This window comes from Furipterus horrens, unplaced genomic scaffold (assembly GCF_987537825.1).
Source record: "Furipterus horrens unplaced genomic scaffold, mFurHor1.1.pri manual_scaffold_9, whole genome shotgun sequence".
Taxonomy (NCBI): domain Eukaryota; kingdom Metazoa; phylum Chordata; class Mammalia; order Chiroptera; family Furipteridae; genus Furipterus; species Furipterus horrens.
In genome coordinates, this window is record NW_028327179.1 from 90,114,850 (window position 1) to 90,130,936 (window position 16,087).

Below are 16,087 nucleotides of genomic sequence, written 5' to 3' on the forward strand. Positions count from 1 at the left end.
CCTGGGTGACACCTGACTGGCAGAGTGGCCATGCCTATTAAAACACTTTGGACAGAGAAACAAAGCAGTTTTAAATATGAGCTCCAAATGGGTCATGCTAGAACAGATAGATGCTTTGAATTTGCATGCATTTACATGCAATCGGGCTACTTTGCCCACCACCACTCTATTTAGCAAGTCTGGGTGAATAGCTGTAGGATTTATTCCCTAAAAATGGTTAATGATTCTTTCAAGTTGCTTTCAAAAAACAGGTTAATACAGATGAAAAAAATGTTGCATACTAAATTTCAACTGAGAATTTTTAGAATTATAGAATTTTTAAAACTATTTTATTCTGGTATTATTTCAAAGCATTAGAATACAAAAAAAAAACATGTAAAATATCTATTTCACTTTTTATAGTCATTGATATATTGCCCATCGATATGGGCCTGACATTAAAAAAATGGACTAGGGTTCACTATAAAAATATGTACAGATCAGTAGGAAGATAATTTGCCTATATTAATTATTTAATAGATAAGGAATATTTACAACAATACAAATTTTCTTAATCTACAAATTGGAATGCAATAATTCCAGCTCTGAGGTACATGTCTATGAGTGGATACGTTACATTATACCAAGTAGACTTTATTGGCATTTATGTGGGGTGTAATGGTCAGTATTTAGGTATTGCACATGCGTATGCTTGGTATCATTACAAAATTCTTTGGATTTTTTTTGTTGTTGTTGTTATTTCTAATTTCAGGGGTTTCGTACCAGCACCCATCAATAGTGAACCTTATTTCACAGCTTTAGGACTTAAGAAAAGCTTTGAGATTTGTGAAGAAGAGTCTTTCAAAACTCTCTTTAGGACACATCCTGAAAAGAGGTGAGTTGAATTTTGTTGGGTGGAATCAATTACTTCCTGCTGATTTGGGGAGATCATGGCACCCGTCCTTAGGCTTCAGGGGAACCCTAAATTGGGAAGCAGGGCCCCAACTCCCACTGTGGAATGTGAAGGGAGCAGATGCTGGCCCTCTAGGGAGGGCCTAGGCGTATAACCTAGGTTCATACAATTGAAAGCTTCTCTCTGGGACTCTGAATTTGAGGGAGTAACAAAAAGATGCAGGCGCAGTTAAAAGTCGTTCAAGTCCCCAGTTGGTGGAAGAATCAAGAATCCACCGTGAAGTACAAGGAACGATGTGTACCGATCTCTTCCTGTGTCACGACTTGGCTGTGTTTTGACACCTAGCTCACCTTGGTTCCTGCCCCATTTTTAAGCCTGGTTCTCCAGTTTCCCATTGAGTATATACACTACCCAATTGCAGTATCCCCTCACTTATCGCAGGTATTACATTCTAGACACCCCCCCCCCCCCGCCACGAAGTAGGAACCTTACATTTATTCTACACTCTTAAACGTACGTAACTTTAACAACATACGTATACAATACCACAAAATCCCGTGATATAGCGAAAAATCTGCGATAAATAATTAAATATAATATCTTTTAAAATCCTGCAATACAGCGAGGCCACGATAAGTGAACCGCGATATAGAGAGGGACTGCTGTGCTTCTCAATTCTCCCTTTTTAACATTCAAAGTGGCCAGAGTTGGTGTCCGTGATGTGCAGTCAACATCACTGATTAGTACAACGGCTATATTTCCAAATGTTCACCAGCTGATGTCCAACATACAAAATGCCACTTCAGGGTTCCAGTACTTAATATATCAAAGTGTGGTTCAAGACCTGATTATGTGCAAGTTGAGGTCTCCATGGAGACCACAGTAGACCCTCCACTGCTGATTTTAATGCTTGGCTTTTGTGGGCATTCTACTAGACGGTTTCTATTTCAAATGGACCTGCCCCAGTTGGCCATCACTCTGTAGGGCCTGAATCCAAGCTTCCCAAGCACAGATCTAGCTGGTCGAGTTAATCACAATCTACAATGAGGTGCCACTCTTGGGTAGAGATCTCTAGTCAGGGCCCTCGTAGGTAACAGGCTGGTTGATAGACTGGTTGCTCCTGTGTCAAGCCCCCATCCTTTATCCAATCATCTGTGCCAGAGCAGTGACAGAGAACTGACTAAAGGACTCTTCAGAAGGGGTCTGTGGGTTTGGTCATCTCTCTGGCGTATCTGAACACATGGCAACACACTAGGCAAGAAATGGGACTGGAAGGAAGTACTCAGACATTAACAGTGAATATTCCTCTAGAAGTATCTGTTATTTCTACTTCCTTCTTTATCTATTTTCTGTAACTTCTAAATTGTCTATACAGGAGATATTTATTTATTAATTTATTTATTTATTTATTTATTTATTTATATCCTTAAAAAAAAAAAAAACTATTAAAACCCCATGAGAATTTGAGGAAATACTCAAATGGGAAAACTTGATCCTCTTGATGCAATCACATTTCTCATATCACTATATATATTTAAAAATTTAGATAAATTTTAGTTAAATACAAATCAGTGCCTATTATATAAGTGTTAAAAGTCAGACACACAGGTGTATCCAACATAATGTAGATCTACAAACAGTCATGTGTATGTACAGAAAAAAGAACACTGAAACGAAATACACCAAAATTTTATCAGTTGTCTTTTAGTAATGGGGTTATGGCCAATTTTAATTTTCTTTGTTCTTCTCCATATTTTTAACAGCGAGCATTTTATAATTTTTAAAGTATTGATATAACCTTAAAACGTTATTTTAAAAGTCTGCCACACCAAAGGGACAGGTTATGAGGGTGATGCGCCATAGTGAAAAGGACAGTTTTAAAAATAAGTAATGCTTTCCTTCCTTTCTGGGTTTTATTGTTGTAACATTTTGGGTTTCCTTCAATAATTTAATGGTAAAAAAGGATTGTCACTTCTAAACGGCCTGCTCAAGTCTGCCCATTTCACTAATACTAAAGACTCTAGCATTATGACGAGCTAATTAGCTTTCTGTGACAGTGTCAAAACTGTGGCGCTCCGAGGACTTATTTAAGCTGTGAATTTTCAGTACGTTAAGGTAGGTTGATGGGAATACAGTGAGAAAGACAATGTCTTAGTTTAGGCTGCTGCACCAAATTACTGTAGACGCGTGGCAGAGATGACAGACAATTCTCTCTCCTGGCTCTGGAGGCTGAGAAACCTGAGGTAGGAGGCAGCACCATCAGGTTCTGATGAGGACTCTTTCTGGCTGGCCGGTGGCTCGTCTTGCTCTGTCCCCACATGGTGCAGAATGAAGAGAGGAGGCGAGCTGTCTCGTGTCTCTTCTTTTAAGGGCACTAATTCCATTTATGAAGGCTTCACCTCCTGGTCTGATCACTTCCCGAAGGTCTCACCTTATACTATCACATCGGGGGTTAGGATTTCAACTTACGAATTTTGAGAAGGGAACCAACATTCAGTCCATAACAAGAAAAGAAGGAAAGCCTAACAGGCTGCAGTGGGCTATGTATCTGTTCCCCTGGTGAAAAGGGACCCAGCCTGATCAGACTGACCCTGCGCACAGGCTAACACATGTGTCTTCCAACTTCACCACTTTTTGACTTCTGACTTTTGAAGCATTTTCATTTAGTACGTTCTTTGATACAAAGGAAAATTGTTGAAAGGCAGAACTTACTCTGTGATCGCTTTTTGGTATGTGTTTTAAATGAAGAGGCATTTCCTCCCCACCCCCCAAAATAAGAGACCAAAACATATGTGTTACAGGTTGAATTGCGTCCTTCCAAAATTCCTATATTGGGGCCCTAACCCCTCGTACTAAGAATGTGACCTTTCCAGAAATAGGGTCATCGCAGGTGTAATTAGTTAAGATGAAGTCATACTGGAGTGGGGTGAACCCCTAATTCGATATGATTGGTGTTAATATAAAAAGGGGAAATTTGGATACAGACACATATCCACAGGGAGAGGTGGGGGCAGGGGACACAGAATCCAAGGAGCAGTGAGGACTGCCAGCAAACCAGCAGGCGCTAAGGGAGAGACCTGGGACAGCTTCTCCCTCATGGCCCTCAGAGGAAACCAGCCCCACGGACGCATTGATCCCCCACCTACAGACTCCAGCACTGTGGTGAAGTGAATTCCAACGACTCAGTTCACAGTACTTGGCTATGGCAATAACCGAGCTAATACGGTATCTACTAATCAAAGTCCACTGAAATTTTTCTTTTATCTTCTTTTTTATTAAATCCTCACCCGAGGATATGTTTATTGATTTGTGAGAGAGAGAGAGAAACATCGATTGGTTGCCTCCTATACACGCCCTGAGCAGAGTTTATATCTGCATCCTTTTGCTGTAGGGGACGATGCTCCAACCAACTGAGCCATCTGGCCAGGGCATTCTTGCTATTTTCTGTGTTCTCTTCAACATACTACATTTATATCTCTAGAGATCTGGCCATAAAATCTATGTATGGTTATGTTTTGCACTAGAAAGGGGAGAAAATCTTTATGTTTCTATAGGTTGGAATAAGAGATCTAGGCCATAATACATAAATGCATCTACAACTGTATTTAGGGGGAAAGACTCAGTTTAGCTGTACATCTAGGGAGAAGATCCCAGGCATGGGTTAATAACGGCACTTTTCCACTTCAGGGGGCAGAAGAAAGCATTGGTCAGTCACTGGAAAGCCCAGATGTTGGCAGTATCGTCTCAGTTTATACTTCTCTAGGAAGTGCTTCCTGGACAAGCCCAATAATTGTATGGGAGCAAGAGGCTGGGAAACGAGGTCTTAGAGAAGCTTGACTGTTCCACCTGACGGCGGCTAACATTCTCCGAGGAGGTCCCAAAAGCTGTTGTCTAGTAGAAAGAGGACAGACAAGAGAACTCAGGCTGAGAAGGATCTTCTTTATTCGTTCATAACAAGGAGTCAGAACTTCTAAGCAGAACCCATAGGCGCAGGGATGTTGCCCCAGCCCAGCCTTTGTCCAGATGAGAATATTGCTGCCACACAGCCCTTGCAATAGCTGATACAGAGCTCGGGTCCGGCGGGAGGCAGACATCCATGCTTAGCCATGTGGGGGGTCTCTAGGAGAGCTGATTCTGGGTTCCAGCCATGACCTACCACCCAAGTGCTGCAGCCTCCGCTTGCCATTCAAACGTAACAGGCAATGTGCTTGCGCCCACACTGGCTGTGTCACCCACAATATGCATATGCCACCCACTCCCTTTCCTCCTGGATCAAGGACAAGCCCAGAGAGCTAATTGGACTCTGTTTCCGGTGACAGAGCCTTGAACCCCTGAAGATGCCTCATTAAGACTTGCTTCTACCCTTTTCATCTCAGCTTCAGTCATAATTTCCTCCTGATTAACACAGACACCCTCATATAAATGACAGGTTTTATCCTCAACAGACTCAGTTTGCATCAGCCTTCGCTACTGCCGGATATGAACTTAAACATGTAGTGTGAACAGGTGGAGGTCAGCTTGGACTTGGTCCTTGAAATTTATTATTTTTTTTGCAGAGATGGGAATCATTACATAGATAGAACTTTAGAGAAGAAAGAATTATCACAGCCAACTACTGGTCTGCGCAGTAAATAATTATGTATTAATTTTTAACATTTTAAATCAACCTTTGGCTGAATCATGAAAAGACATAACTATGAGGTCAAAACTTAATATAAACAATATTGACAGTGGAAAGGAGAGAGAGCTCTAATGACAAAGTTTAAAGTGGAGGTGGAAAGTCACTATGTATCATCTGTTGTTGATTGAACAAGAAATGGAGATTTTAAATATGCATGAAGATGTTGATCTGACAGATGGAGGAACTGAAAATAGTGGTAGAACTGTTCAGGGGGAGGAAAAGTCAGGGATGTGTTATTAAATGAGCTAAATCCTTTCCAGTCATAGTGGAAATCCATATCAACCAAAGATGTGTCTAAAGCTGATAAATCTATATATGTCAGTAACATATTATTTAGAAATAAAGTTGTTGTCAGGACATCTAAAACACCTATGGTTAAAAATGGTTGACTCTCATGAGAGTGAAATTGGGGTGATTATTGTTTGATATTGTAAGCCCTTCTGTATACAGTAGTCCCTCTCTATATCGTGGTTCACTTATCACAGCCTCACTGTATCACGAGATTTTAAAAAATATATTTAATTATTGCAGATTTTTCGCTATTATCGCGGGATTTTGCTGTCTATAAACGTATGTTGTTAAAGTGACGTAGGTTTAAGAGTATAGAATATGTTTAAGAACATAAGTAGTGTTTATAAAAGTGTGGAAAAGGTTAATAAGGGAGTGGGAAAGGTTAATAAGGGACTGGGAACGGTTTATAAGTGTGTGGGAAGGGTTTATAAAGCCTTAAAATATATATAAATACTAAAATAAATGTAAGGTTCCTACTTTGTGGATTTTCACCTATAGCGGGGGAGTCTAGAACGTAATACCCGTGATAAGTGAGGGAATACTGTAATCGTCGTCGTCGTCGGCGTCGGCAGCCGTCCGTCTCGAGAGACGATGGTGTAGCTTCTTAAGAGTCTATCTGCACCGCCGAGAATGGCTGTGCAGTCCCACTCGGGAGTGACATGGTAGTATCTGTCTCCTCCCGTGTTGAATCGACATCTTGCGATGACGCTGGAGTGTCCTCTCCAGTGAAGCTGAAGCTACAGAGCCTGGGCAGGGTGATATGGAGGGTCTGCTGTTGCCCATGCAGCAGACCCCCCCCTCTCTTCGCAGCTGAAGGGTCCAAGGGAAAGACGGAGTCAATACAGCTTGGCTTCAGGTGCGCCGCAGGAGTTGCCGGTGTTGACTACAACGTCAGACCGCCTTAGGGACTCCGGCTCCGGATTTTCTGTCGGGGTTTACTCCCTTAGCCTTTCCCCTGAAGAGGTATGCCGCAAGGCAGCGGAGGTTTTTTGGAGTCAGAGTTTTCCTTCTCTGATGTGCCCTGACTGGAAGATCGAACCAGCGACACTTAGCTCGCAGGCCGACGCTCAATCCACTGAGCTAAACCAGCCAGGGCAATACTGTAATATGACTTAGTTTTAACTATATTCATATGGCATATTGATTAAAGTGTTAATGAAATGTTTTGGGAGAAATAGAAAAAATCACAGAAGAAAATATGGATATATTTTGATATAAACATCTTAAGCTTCTCTAGGTTCAAAATGAAATTAAAAGGGAAAACAGCAAGCTCTTTAAAACGCAATAAAAGAGGTAACATTCGGTATATAAAGAGTCACTCAAAATGATTAGGGAAAACACAAAGGTCCTCAAAGGATAAGTGAAGAAGAGACGGAAACAGTTCACCAAGTCTGCAAGACAAGCTATTTAGTAAATACAAAGAAGTAGCATTCAGTCTTATTCAACCATTCACAGTGCCCTGCTGGATGCGCTGCCCCGGCGGAGGGGCCCGGAAGCAAGTGACTCCCACCAGAGGGAGGAGGTGCAACTACCCAGATACAGAGACTTCAGCCCCCAGATCCCACCCCAACCCTATCCTGACAACCGGCTGAAATCACAGTCCAAAACTAGCATGAGACATGTCCCACGTGGAGTCCAAATCAGGCCACCTAACAGGCTGTCATTCCCTCTCTCCTTGAAATAGCAGGAAGCGCCGTATATAAATTGTCCTTGATTCTGAAGTGCTAGAAATTAGGAGGTGCGCCTTACCCACCTTGTTTTATACTCCAGCACCTATCACAATGCCATGCTCTTAGGAGGCATTCCATTATGTTTTTGTAACGGATGAGAACTGTATGCTAATATGGACAGTACTTTATGTCGGCTGCTGTATAGGTCTGGCTACAGATACCCTTGAAAACTTGAGCCCAACAGAGACATGTTCACAAACTACTGACAGGACTTGATAAAGGTGCCCCAAAGAAGTCATGAGCATAGTTGGAGTGGCCATTGGTAGTTTCCCATCTCACAGATATCATCTCTTTTTTGATTTTCAGCCACGAGGACACCCCTACCACCAGGACTGCATTGTTTCAGTTTTGTCCATGGTGGAAAGAAATGACTTCTGAGCCTCGTCTTTATTCACGCTCAGGATCAGACATAAGTGATGGAAGGAAGGATCAGGCCCTGAAAGGTAGGAGTCGTTTTACACCTGGTTCTCATTTAAGTAGATGTTTTTCTTACTCTTCTTCTGACTGTTAGAGATTTTTTTTTTAATTAAGTGAATGGTTTAAGTCAGAAGCTGTTCTTGTAGGTAGCATGGGTTATTAGTCTTCCATTGTTACAGATGAGAAACCAAGTTCATAAAGGTCAGGAGTGTGCCCGCAGCCACTTAGCTACTTAGAGTGGATGCTGCTGCTCTGCCCACCTGACCACACTGCTTACAGGGGTCTTCTAGGGCAAGGGGCATTTGCTCGCTGGAGGAGAGACAACTTGGGCTCTGCCTTTGACTAGTTGAGCTCTTCTCAGTGAAGGTGAAGAGAAGCATGGAAGGTTCCAGATTGCTGGCTGGTCTCCTGTACTGGGAGTCTGGCAGAATCCTGACAGTTTTATGTTTGGAGGATCTGGCCCTACCCCCCTACGTCACCCCCTTTTTGCCCGTTGCTCCCCAACATGCATGTGAATGCGTAGCTTTGGGCACAGACACATGGTCATTGCATTTTTGTCCCTGGGCTCGGTGGCAGTGTTCGTAAGTGACCATGACATGAATAAAGACCTTGATCAGTGTGGGGAGACTGAAGGACTAGAGGTAAACATGGGCCAAGGAGAAAGTAACCCAGTGTTGGGGATAGGAGGTGGGGCTCTCTGAGGAACTGATGGGGGATTCAGAGCCTGGAGGCCGGGAGGGAGCCATCGTCTGTAGGCTGAGGCGGGGCGGGCTGTTCTGCCAGAGCCCAGAGGAGGCCGTGAGGAGGCCCTGCTTGCTCAGGTGACCGGGGAGCCAGAAACAGAAGAGAAACTTGCTAGGTTGCCAGGGACGCCATGGATGGCACCTCCAGAAGACAGAGGTTCCTAAAGCAGCCATCTTCTATCCCATGTAAAGGGTGACCCCTCTTCAGCAGCAGTTATAGTCAGGATGGCTAGCCGAGATACGGTACTTTCAAAGGTTTTACTCATGAGGGAGGACATAGCAATAACGATGAGAGGCCCAAGACCAAAATGCCAGGAAATAATCCCAAATTCTCAAGTAGACACTTTATGTCAGCTTAAAGGAATGGGAAGTATTAAAGACTGAGAGGACTCAGGGACCCTGGGCCAAACATGTCACCACAGCCCACCGTGGTCCTGGCTTCCCACAGGACAGTGTGCCTAGACCTTTCCCTTCTCATTTCTTTCCTCTGCCTGTGTCCTCCCTTAAGTGGGATCTGAGTAAGCTGCATTCCCGACATAGTTTGGGCAGACAGAGCAAGCTGGGGCTGTTACTGGTGCGTGGTACAGTGGAAAGAGCATCAGATTAGGAATCAGAAGACCGGGTTCTAGTTCCATTTCTACTATTGTCTGCCTTTCTAGTGTTGGGCAACTCAGTTAACGTCTGAGCCTTGGGAATGATAATATCTGTTCTACAGTAGTATAGTAATCTCCTACATTCTATTTATTATTGCAATACCTGTATATTATGATATAATATATAATATAATAACATAGGACTAGACAAGATATGTATGTGTATGATGTGAGAAGCAAAGTGCTAGATACCTAGTAGGTATTATGATTGTAAATTTTTGTACGCATAGCAGAAATTTGTGATAATTTTCTTCAGTGATGCTTTCTGGAGACTTAATTCGGTTCCTCTGAATGGGCCATGTTTTCCTGTTTCTTTATATGTCTTCTGATTTTTTGTTGGAAGTCGGACTTCTGAAAAGCAGCCACCTCTCCGAGTCTGCAGACTGGCTCCGAGCAGGGGAAGACCATGAGCGATTTGCAGGGCATGTACTGAGCCAGGATCCGCCCAGCATGGAAGGCTTGGGGCCTTTTCAGCTCTTTTCTGGACATGCGCTCTCCCTGGGCTTTTTTCTAATTCCTCAGTATACAGTGGTGCTTTTTAAAAATGTCTTAATTTCCCTAAGAGACTCCTGCTGCTTCTTGGAGCCTTAGCTGTTCTATTGTATTCCTCAAGTAGTAATCTCTTGCCCGAGGCATCTGAGCGTCTGTTGCCCCCTTGCGGTTTTCATGAGCCCTGTCCAGGGCTTTCTGAGGCTTCCTCTAGACTGAGAGTCCAACTGTACCACTATGAAGCTCAGCAAGGTCACGCACACACCAATCAGGCAGTCCCAGACAGGTGAGGACATCCCCCTCCTCCGCGGTTCACAGCAGAGAACTGGGCACCAGGCCTCCCTTCCTCTAAACTGTACTTCACTGGCCAGGGGCGGGGGCAGGCGGAGGGGTAAGGCAAAGATGAATAAAAGCACCTTGATATTTCCTACTTTTTTAATGTGACTTTTTCTTAATTGGGCATTCACTTGGTGGCTGTAGGCCTTTGATTGATTTTCAGAGCTCCTGTAAAGTCATTTTAGCTAGTCTCTAGTTGTTCATCTGATGTCTCCATGGGGAAATGAGGATCTGAAGATTTCTGGTCTACCATCTAGATGACGTCCTTTGGTGGTGGTTTTCTGACCAATCCCATCCCACTGCTGGCTCTGGGTCAGTTAAACTCTCATATCTTTTTCACATGAACTGCCAAACCGGGTTTCTATCATACAATATATGAGTACTTGATTTTTACTTAAATGCAACTTTTATTTTCATCTTTTTTATCATTTTGGGTTCAGCCCCACTTTCGAGTTTGATTAGATAATTATTTATCTTCACTACTTACTACTTCATAGATTTGTATAAAGCCAGCAAGCATGCCACTTATGCCTTGGCCAGGGTCACTGTCAACAATAGGATCCAGGACTTGGCCAAGAGTTGCATCCTGTGGCAAGTCTCTGGAGACTCAGTCCCAGGGAAAGTCACCTGGTATGTGATTCTTTTATCAGTGTTGGGGGCTCTTGGGTTCCCCAAGATAGAAATTGAGAGGAAACCCCAGAGAAGTTTTCAGGCAGATTCTATTAAGGTTATGCTTGAGCACTAGGGAGTCAGCAGAGAGGAAAGAAGGCCCTGTGACCTGGCTCGGGGGCTGGCTCTGCTTTTCTGCTTTCCTAAACTGGGGACAAAGGGCTTGCACCAAAAGACAGGCTTTTTGAAAATGGCAGGCTTGTGGAACTTTCTCTATCGGGGGAGGAAAACAAGTTTTTAGAAGGGAGACAAAATTGTGTTTTGTTTTGTTTTGTTTTAGCAAGAAGTGGTCGGGTGCTGACATTCTTGTGGTCTCTTCGTCCTGCTGGACACCTGGTGTTTTTCCATTCTAGGGCCCAAGGCCCTCTACTGTCTCAATTCTCACATCTCTCTAGTGTATTTACACGAGAAACATGGATACAGGCCTTGCAGAAAGCAAGACACCTTATATCAGTGGTATTTTCTAACTCAGATGTCAGCAAGCTTTCTGTAAAGGGGCAGACAGTAAATGCCTTTGGCCTTCTGAGTCACATGGCCTCTTCTGCAGCTAATAAACTACCATTGTAGTGCGAGAGCAGCCCTGCATGATGCAGAAATGAACAGGTGTGGGCTGGGTTCCCCTAAACTTAACTTACTAAAACAGGCTGCAGACCAGAATGAGCCTGTGGGCTATAGTTTCTTGACTCCCCTCTTAGTAAGAGAGAAATTAAATTAATCTGAAATAATTTCTCTTCATGAATCCTTCCCAACACTTACCACTCACTACAGTACAGTATTCCCTCACTTATCGCAGGTATTACATTCTAGACGCCCCCACGATAGGTGAAAACCCGCGAAGTAGGAACCTTACACTTATTTTAGTATTTATATATATTTTAAGGCTTCATAAACCCTTCCCACACACTTATAAACCATTCCCAGTCCCTTATTAACCTTTCCCACTCCCTTATTAACCTTTTCCACACTTTTATTAACACTATTTATGTTCTTAAACATATTCTACACTCCTAAACCTATGTAACTGTAACTACATACGTATACAGTACTGCAAAATCCCACAATATAGCGAAAAATCCGCGATAAATAATTAAATATAATATTTTTAAATATATGTTTTTTAAATCCTGTGATACAGTGAGGCCACGATAAGTGAACTATGATATAGAGAGAGACTACTGTATTTTCTAAATACACAAATCATTTTTTTAATAAATTTGAATTTGCTAAGGTTTGGTGTCAGGTATACTGGTTTGTAAATCTTTATTTCCATTTTTTAAATAGCAATATTATTGGTCTCTAGTACTTTTCTCACTGGCAATGAATTCTCAAAGACCAGACACTCTGAAATTACTTCTGTAAGTTATTTCAGCTGCCTGGAATATAGCCTACCAGGGTATGGAAACTTAAGTGGTTGGGAAGGAAGGCCCAGTCTTCTGCAGTTCTTCAGGGCCTTTATTTTCTGAAGATGCTTTTGTGACCCTTTCTAGTTTAAAAGATATCTCAATGGTGAAAAAAAGGAAGCAAACGGAGAAGAGCCTTTTCTTTTCTTTTTCCTTTTTCTTTCCTTCCTTCTTTCTTTCTTTCTTTTTTTTTTTTTTTTTTTTTTTTTTTGTGCTCTGTTAAGATGATATTATCTCTCAAGGAATATGCCATTCTGTCTGAATAGAGCTTTAAAAGGTCCATTTTTGCCTTTAACATTGTGGATTGCTTCAGTTTGCCCAATAGATTGAGCCTTCCTGATCTTATGATACAGGTCACCCCATTGTTCTCACTCCCCTTAGACTCCCCTGCCTCACTTCCCCATCTCTGCGGCACTGCTTTCTCCCAGTGAGAATTCGGCTTCCCCTGTGGCCACCACGCATCTGCCTTCGGGCTCCATCATCCAAACTCCTCTTGCTTAAAACACGCCTCAAAGGAGCCTAGCTCCATGGTTCGTCCTTGGTGTCTTCATCACTGATAAGCAGACCAACCTTGGGGAGGGGATGCTGTGTGCGCACTCCCACGCTAAGTCTACTTATGCATGACGGTGAAAGAACATGGTGCAGGGCACGGTTTCAGGGCTGTGAGCGGGGCGGGACTGCAGCATAGGAATTGCTTGCTGTGCAGCCTTCTGGTCCTCGTGCAAGTTGGCATAACCCAAGGCTTGTCCAGCCATGCGCGCGACAGTCTGAACCTCGTGCTCTAGTTCTCCTGTTTTTGTTAGGAAATAATGCTAAATATTATTCTGGTGCTCACATCATACAGTGCTTATTTTCTTTATTTAGTGTAGCCAGGGGCTAACTATATGTACTGCATCTTTTTCTTTTTTCTTAATGTTTTATAGCACTACATCGATCATCACTTCAGTATGAAAAGGGGTCTCTCCAACACAGACGACACACCATGACAGTCATCCGTCGCCCAGGTTCCAACACCAAACCCACCCTTCCTCCAATCCCTCAGGGCTGCAAGTATACCAGTGCTTGACATTTGACCTTAACATGGAAAACTTGCTCCGATAATGTGCAGTTCCTGCGCCTACCCTGGCCAGGGATCCTGGCTGTTTCTCACACAGCCAGCTACCTCCAAAAGAATGTCCTGTGTGCCTTAATCCTCTCCATCAGTTTCTTTTGTGATTTTCTGAATAGCGTCTGTTTTTTTAATGTAAGCTTTTAGAAAAGTAATTTCAATTTTTCCCATAGCTATTAATGATTTTTCCAGCTGCTTCCTGCTCTGAAATATCAGATGGCAAAATCTCCCAGGATCTCTGCATTGCTATGTGCATAGTGATTTTTGGATATATCCAGCTGGGATTGCGCTCTTGAAATTTCAGTGTGTCCATTTTTAACTGCAGTGTATACTCTGTGGAATTGAAATATTTTATTCTGATTACGAAAGGATTGTAGAGTTCCATTTAACTGTGAGCAACATGATATCAACTGCATCTCTCAAAGGGAATTAATTAATGTAAATTTTCATGGTTCTTGACTAGCTTTAGCAATATGAAGGAATAAAAAATATCAGATTTTTTTATTTCACCCTTTCCTGACTCAGATTATGTACTGCCTGTTGCTAGAAATGTTTTAAGCAACTTTCACTGCTTGGTGTTTGTAGAAAAAAATAAAAGTAGTTATAGGTAAGGATGGTATTCAGCTGATATGTGCTGGTAACATTATGCTGGTCGTTAAAACATTGGAACATATCCATGTGGAACGGTAAATGCTCTCTCCTCCGAATTCTCTGTGCAGGATGACTCATGGGGACCAGAGCCTTCACACAGTACTGTACTAATTGTTATGTATTTTAAACACCAAAACCCTCTCATGACTTCCCCTTCTAAAATATCAAAACCCTTTCATAGCTCCTTCCCCCACAACTCAGATTTGGATGTAACGTTTTGCAGTGGCGTATGTCTCCCACCATACCCTGTTCTCGGCTGGAGCTGGTTAATGTTCTTCCCTTGGAGCTGGTGGGAGAGGAAGGGAGGGGGATGGGGAAAAGCGGACAAGGCTGAGCAGGAAAAGGGAAGCGATCCTCGCTGGAAAAGTGGGAAGCCTGAGAGTGGGTCACTGTGCCCCCAAAATCTTAAAGAATAGTTTAACTATCACCATCATCATCTAGTTTTTTACAAAGTTACTGTGAAGTATTTTAGACGCACTAGAAGATTTGAAAATCGTAGTTACAACATGGAGGAGATGCGCTTGTTGCTGTTGCTGTAAGTACAGTTAAATCCTAGACATTCCATGTAAAACCAAGACAAGGAGACTGAGAGGAGGAGGGAGAAGAGACCAGCCGGGGACCTCAGGACCCAAGTAGCATAGAGGTAAGTTCCCTGGTTCTCCCTCCTGCCTCGAATATCCTGAGCTGGGTGCTGGAGAAGCTACAACCCCAGCCCCGCTATAGCAATACAGACAACAAAGACCTCAACAAAAATCCTACTCTCTCTAGCCAAAGGACGAGGGCGGGGGCAGCCGAGTGTGACAGAAAACTCTTATACAATAACTGGATCACTTTAGCCAAATACCATGACACAGCTGTGGTTGAAACAATGCCCTCCTTCCCTCCCTGCTGGGACACTGTCAGAAATTCTTGTGGAGAGCAGGACTTTGTCCTCACTCACTATGAATGAGAACCCCCTCCCACAGAGACATAATTACCAATATCATAAATGAAACAAAGGTTGTAACTACAGACTCTGCAGACATCAAAAGGATAATGAGAGAATACTACAAATAACTGTGCATACATGAATTTGGCAACTTAGATGAAATGGGCCAATTCCTCAAAAACACACACTACCACAGTTCACCCAACATGGGATAGGTAATTTGAATAACCCTATACATATATTAAATATATTGAAGAACTAAGTTGACTTAAAGAATTCATAATTGAATTCTGAAAAAGAAATCTCCAGGCCCAGACACTTTCACTGGAGAATTCTACCAAGTGTCTGCAGAAGAATTTACACAAGTTCTATGTCATCTCTTCTAGAAAATAGCAAAAGGACTACTTCCCAACTTATTTCACGAGGCCACTATTACCCTGATAACAAAATCATACACGTAGTCTGAAGAAAGAAAACTACAGAGTAATATTCTTAAATACAGATATAAAAAGCCTTAATGAAATAAAAGCAAATAAAATTCAGCAATACATAAAAGGAATTCTATACCATGACCAGGTGGAGGTTAACCCAGGAACGCGAGGTTGGTTCAAATGTTTAATTCAACCAATGTTATCCACCATAATAACAGGCTAACCAGGAAAAATCAATGATCACATCAATTGATGAAGAGAAAGTATTTGACAAAATCCAACATCCATTCATGATAAAAATTTAAGTATAGAGGATACCTTTCTCAACTTGATGAAGACTTTGGTGCATATGTCTCTTTTCCTAAACTATATATATTTTTGTTCACAGTGATTTTAAACTGTATATTATACAGATGCTTCTTGAGTTATGACGGAGTTATATCCTGATAAACCCAGTTTAAGTTGAAAATATCTTAAGTTGAAAATGCTTTTAATACCCCTAACCTACTGAACATCATAGCTTAGCCTAGCCAATGTCTACTGAATGACTCTCACTATGGCACACACCATCATAAAGTTGAAAAATTGTGAGTTGAATCATTGTAAGTTGGAGACTTTATTATGTATATGTAGCAATTAACTTTTTTCTCAACACTTTATTTGTGGGA

At 42.3% G+C, this 16,087-nt stretch overlaps 1 protein-coding gene across 1 annotated transcript in view; it reads left to right on the plus strand.

The window, feature by feature from the left end:
- LOC150002161 (leucine-rich repeat and guanylate kinase domain-containing protein-like) overlaps nucleotides 1–13,882 on the plus strand; it is a 33,588-nt gene extending 19,706 nt beyond the window's left edge. The window contains exons 4-6 of the mRNA XM_090286904.1: nucleotides 752–874; nucleotides 7,901–8,037; nucleotides 13,225–13,882. Of these exons, the coding sequence (XP_090143030.1) occupies nucleotides 752–874; nucleotides 7,901–8,037; nucleotides 13,225–13,367 (403 nt within the window). The 3' untranslated portion in view covers nucleotides 13,368–13,882. The remainder of the gene's footprint in view (nucleotides 1–751; nucleotides 875–7,900; nucleotides 8,038–13,224) is intronic.
- Nucleotides 13,883–16,087: the final 2,205 nt, after the last annotated feature.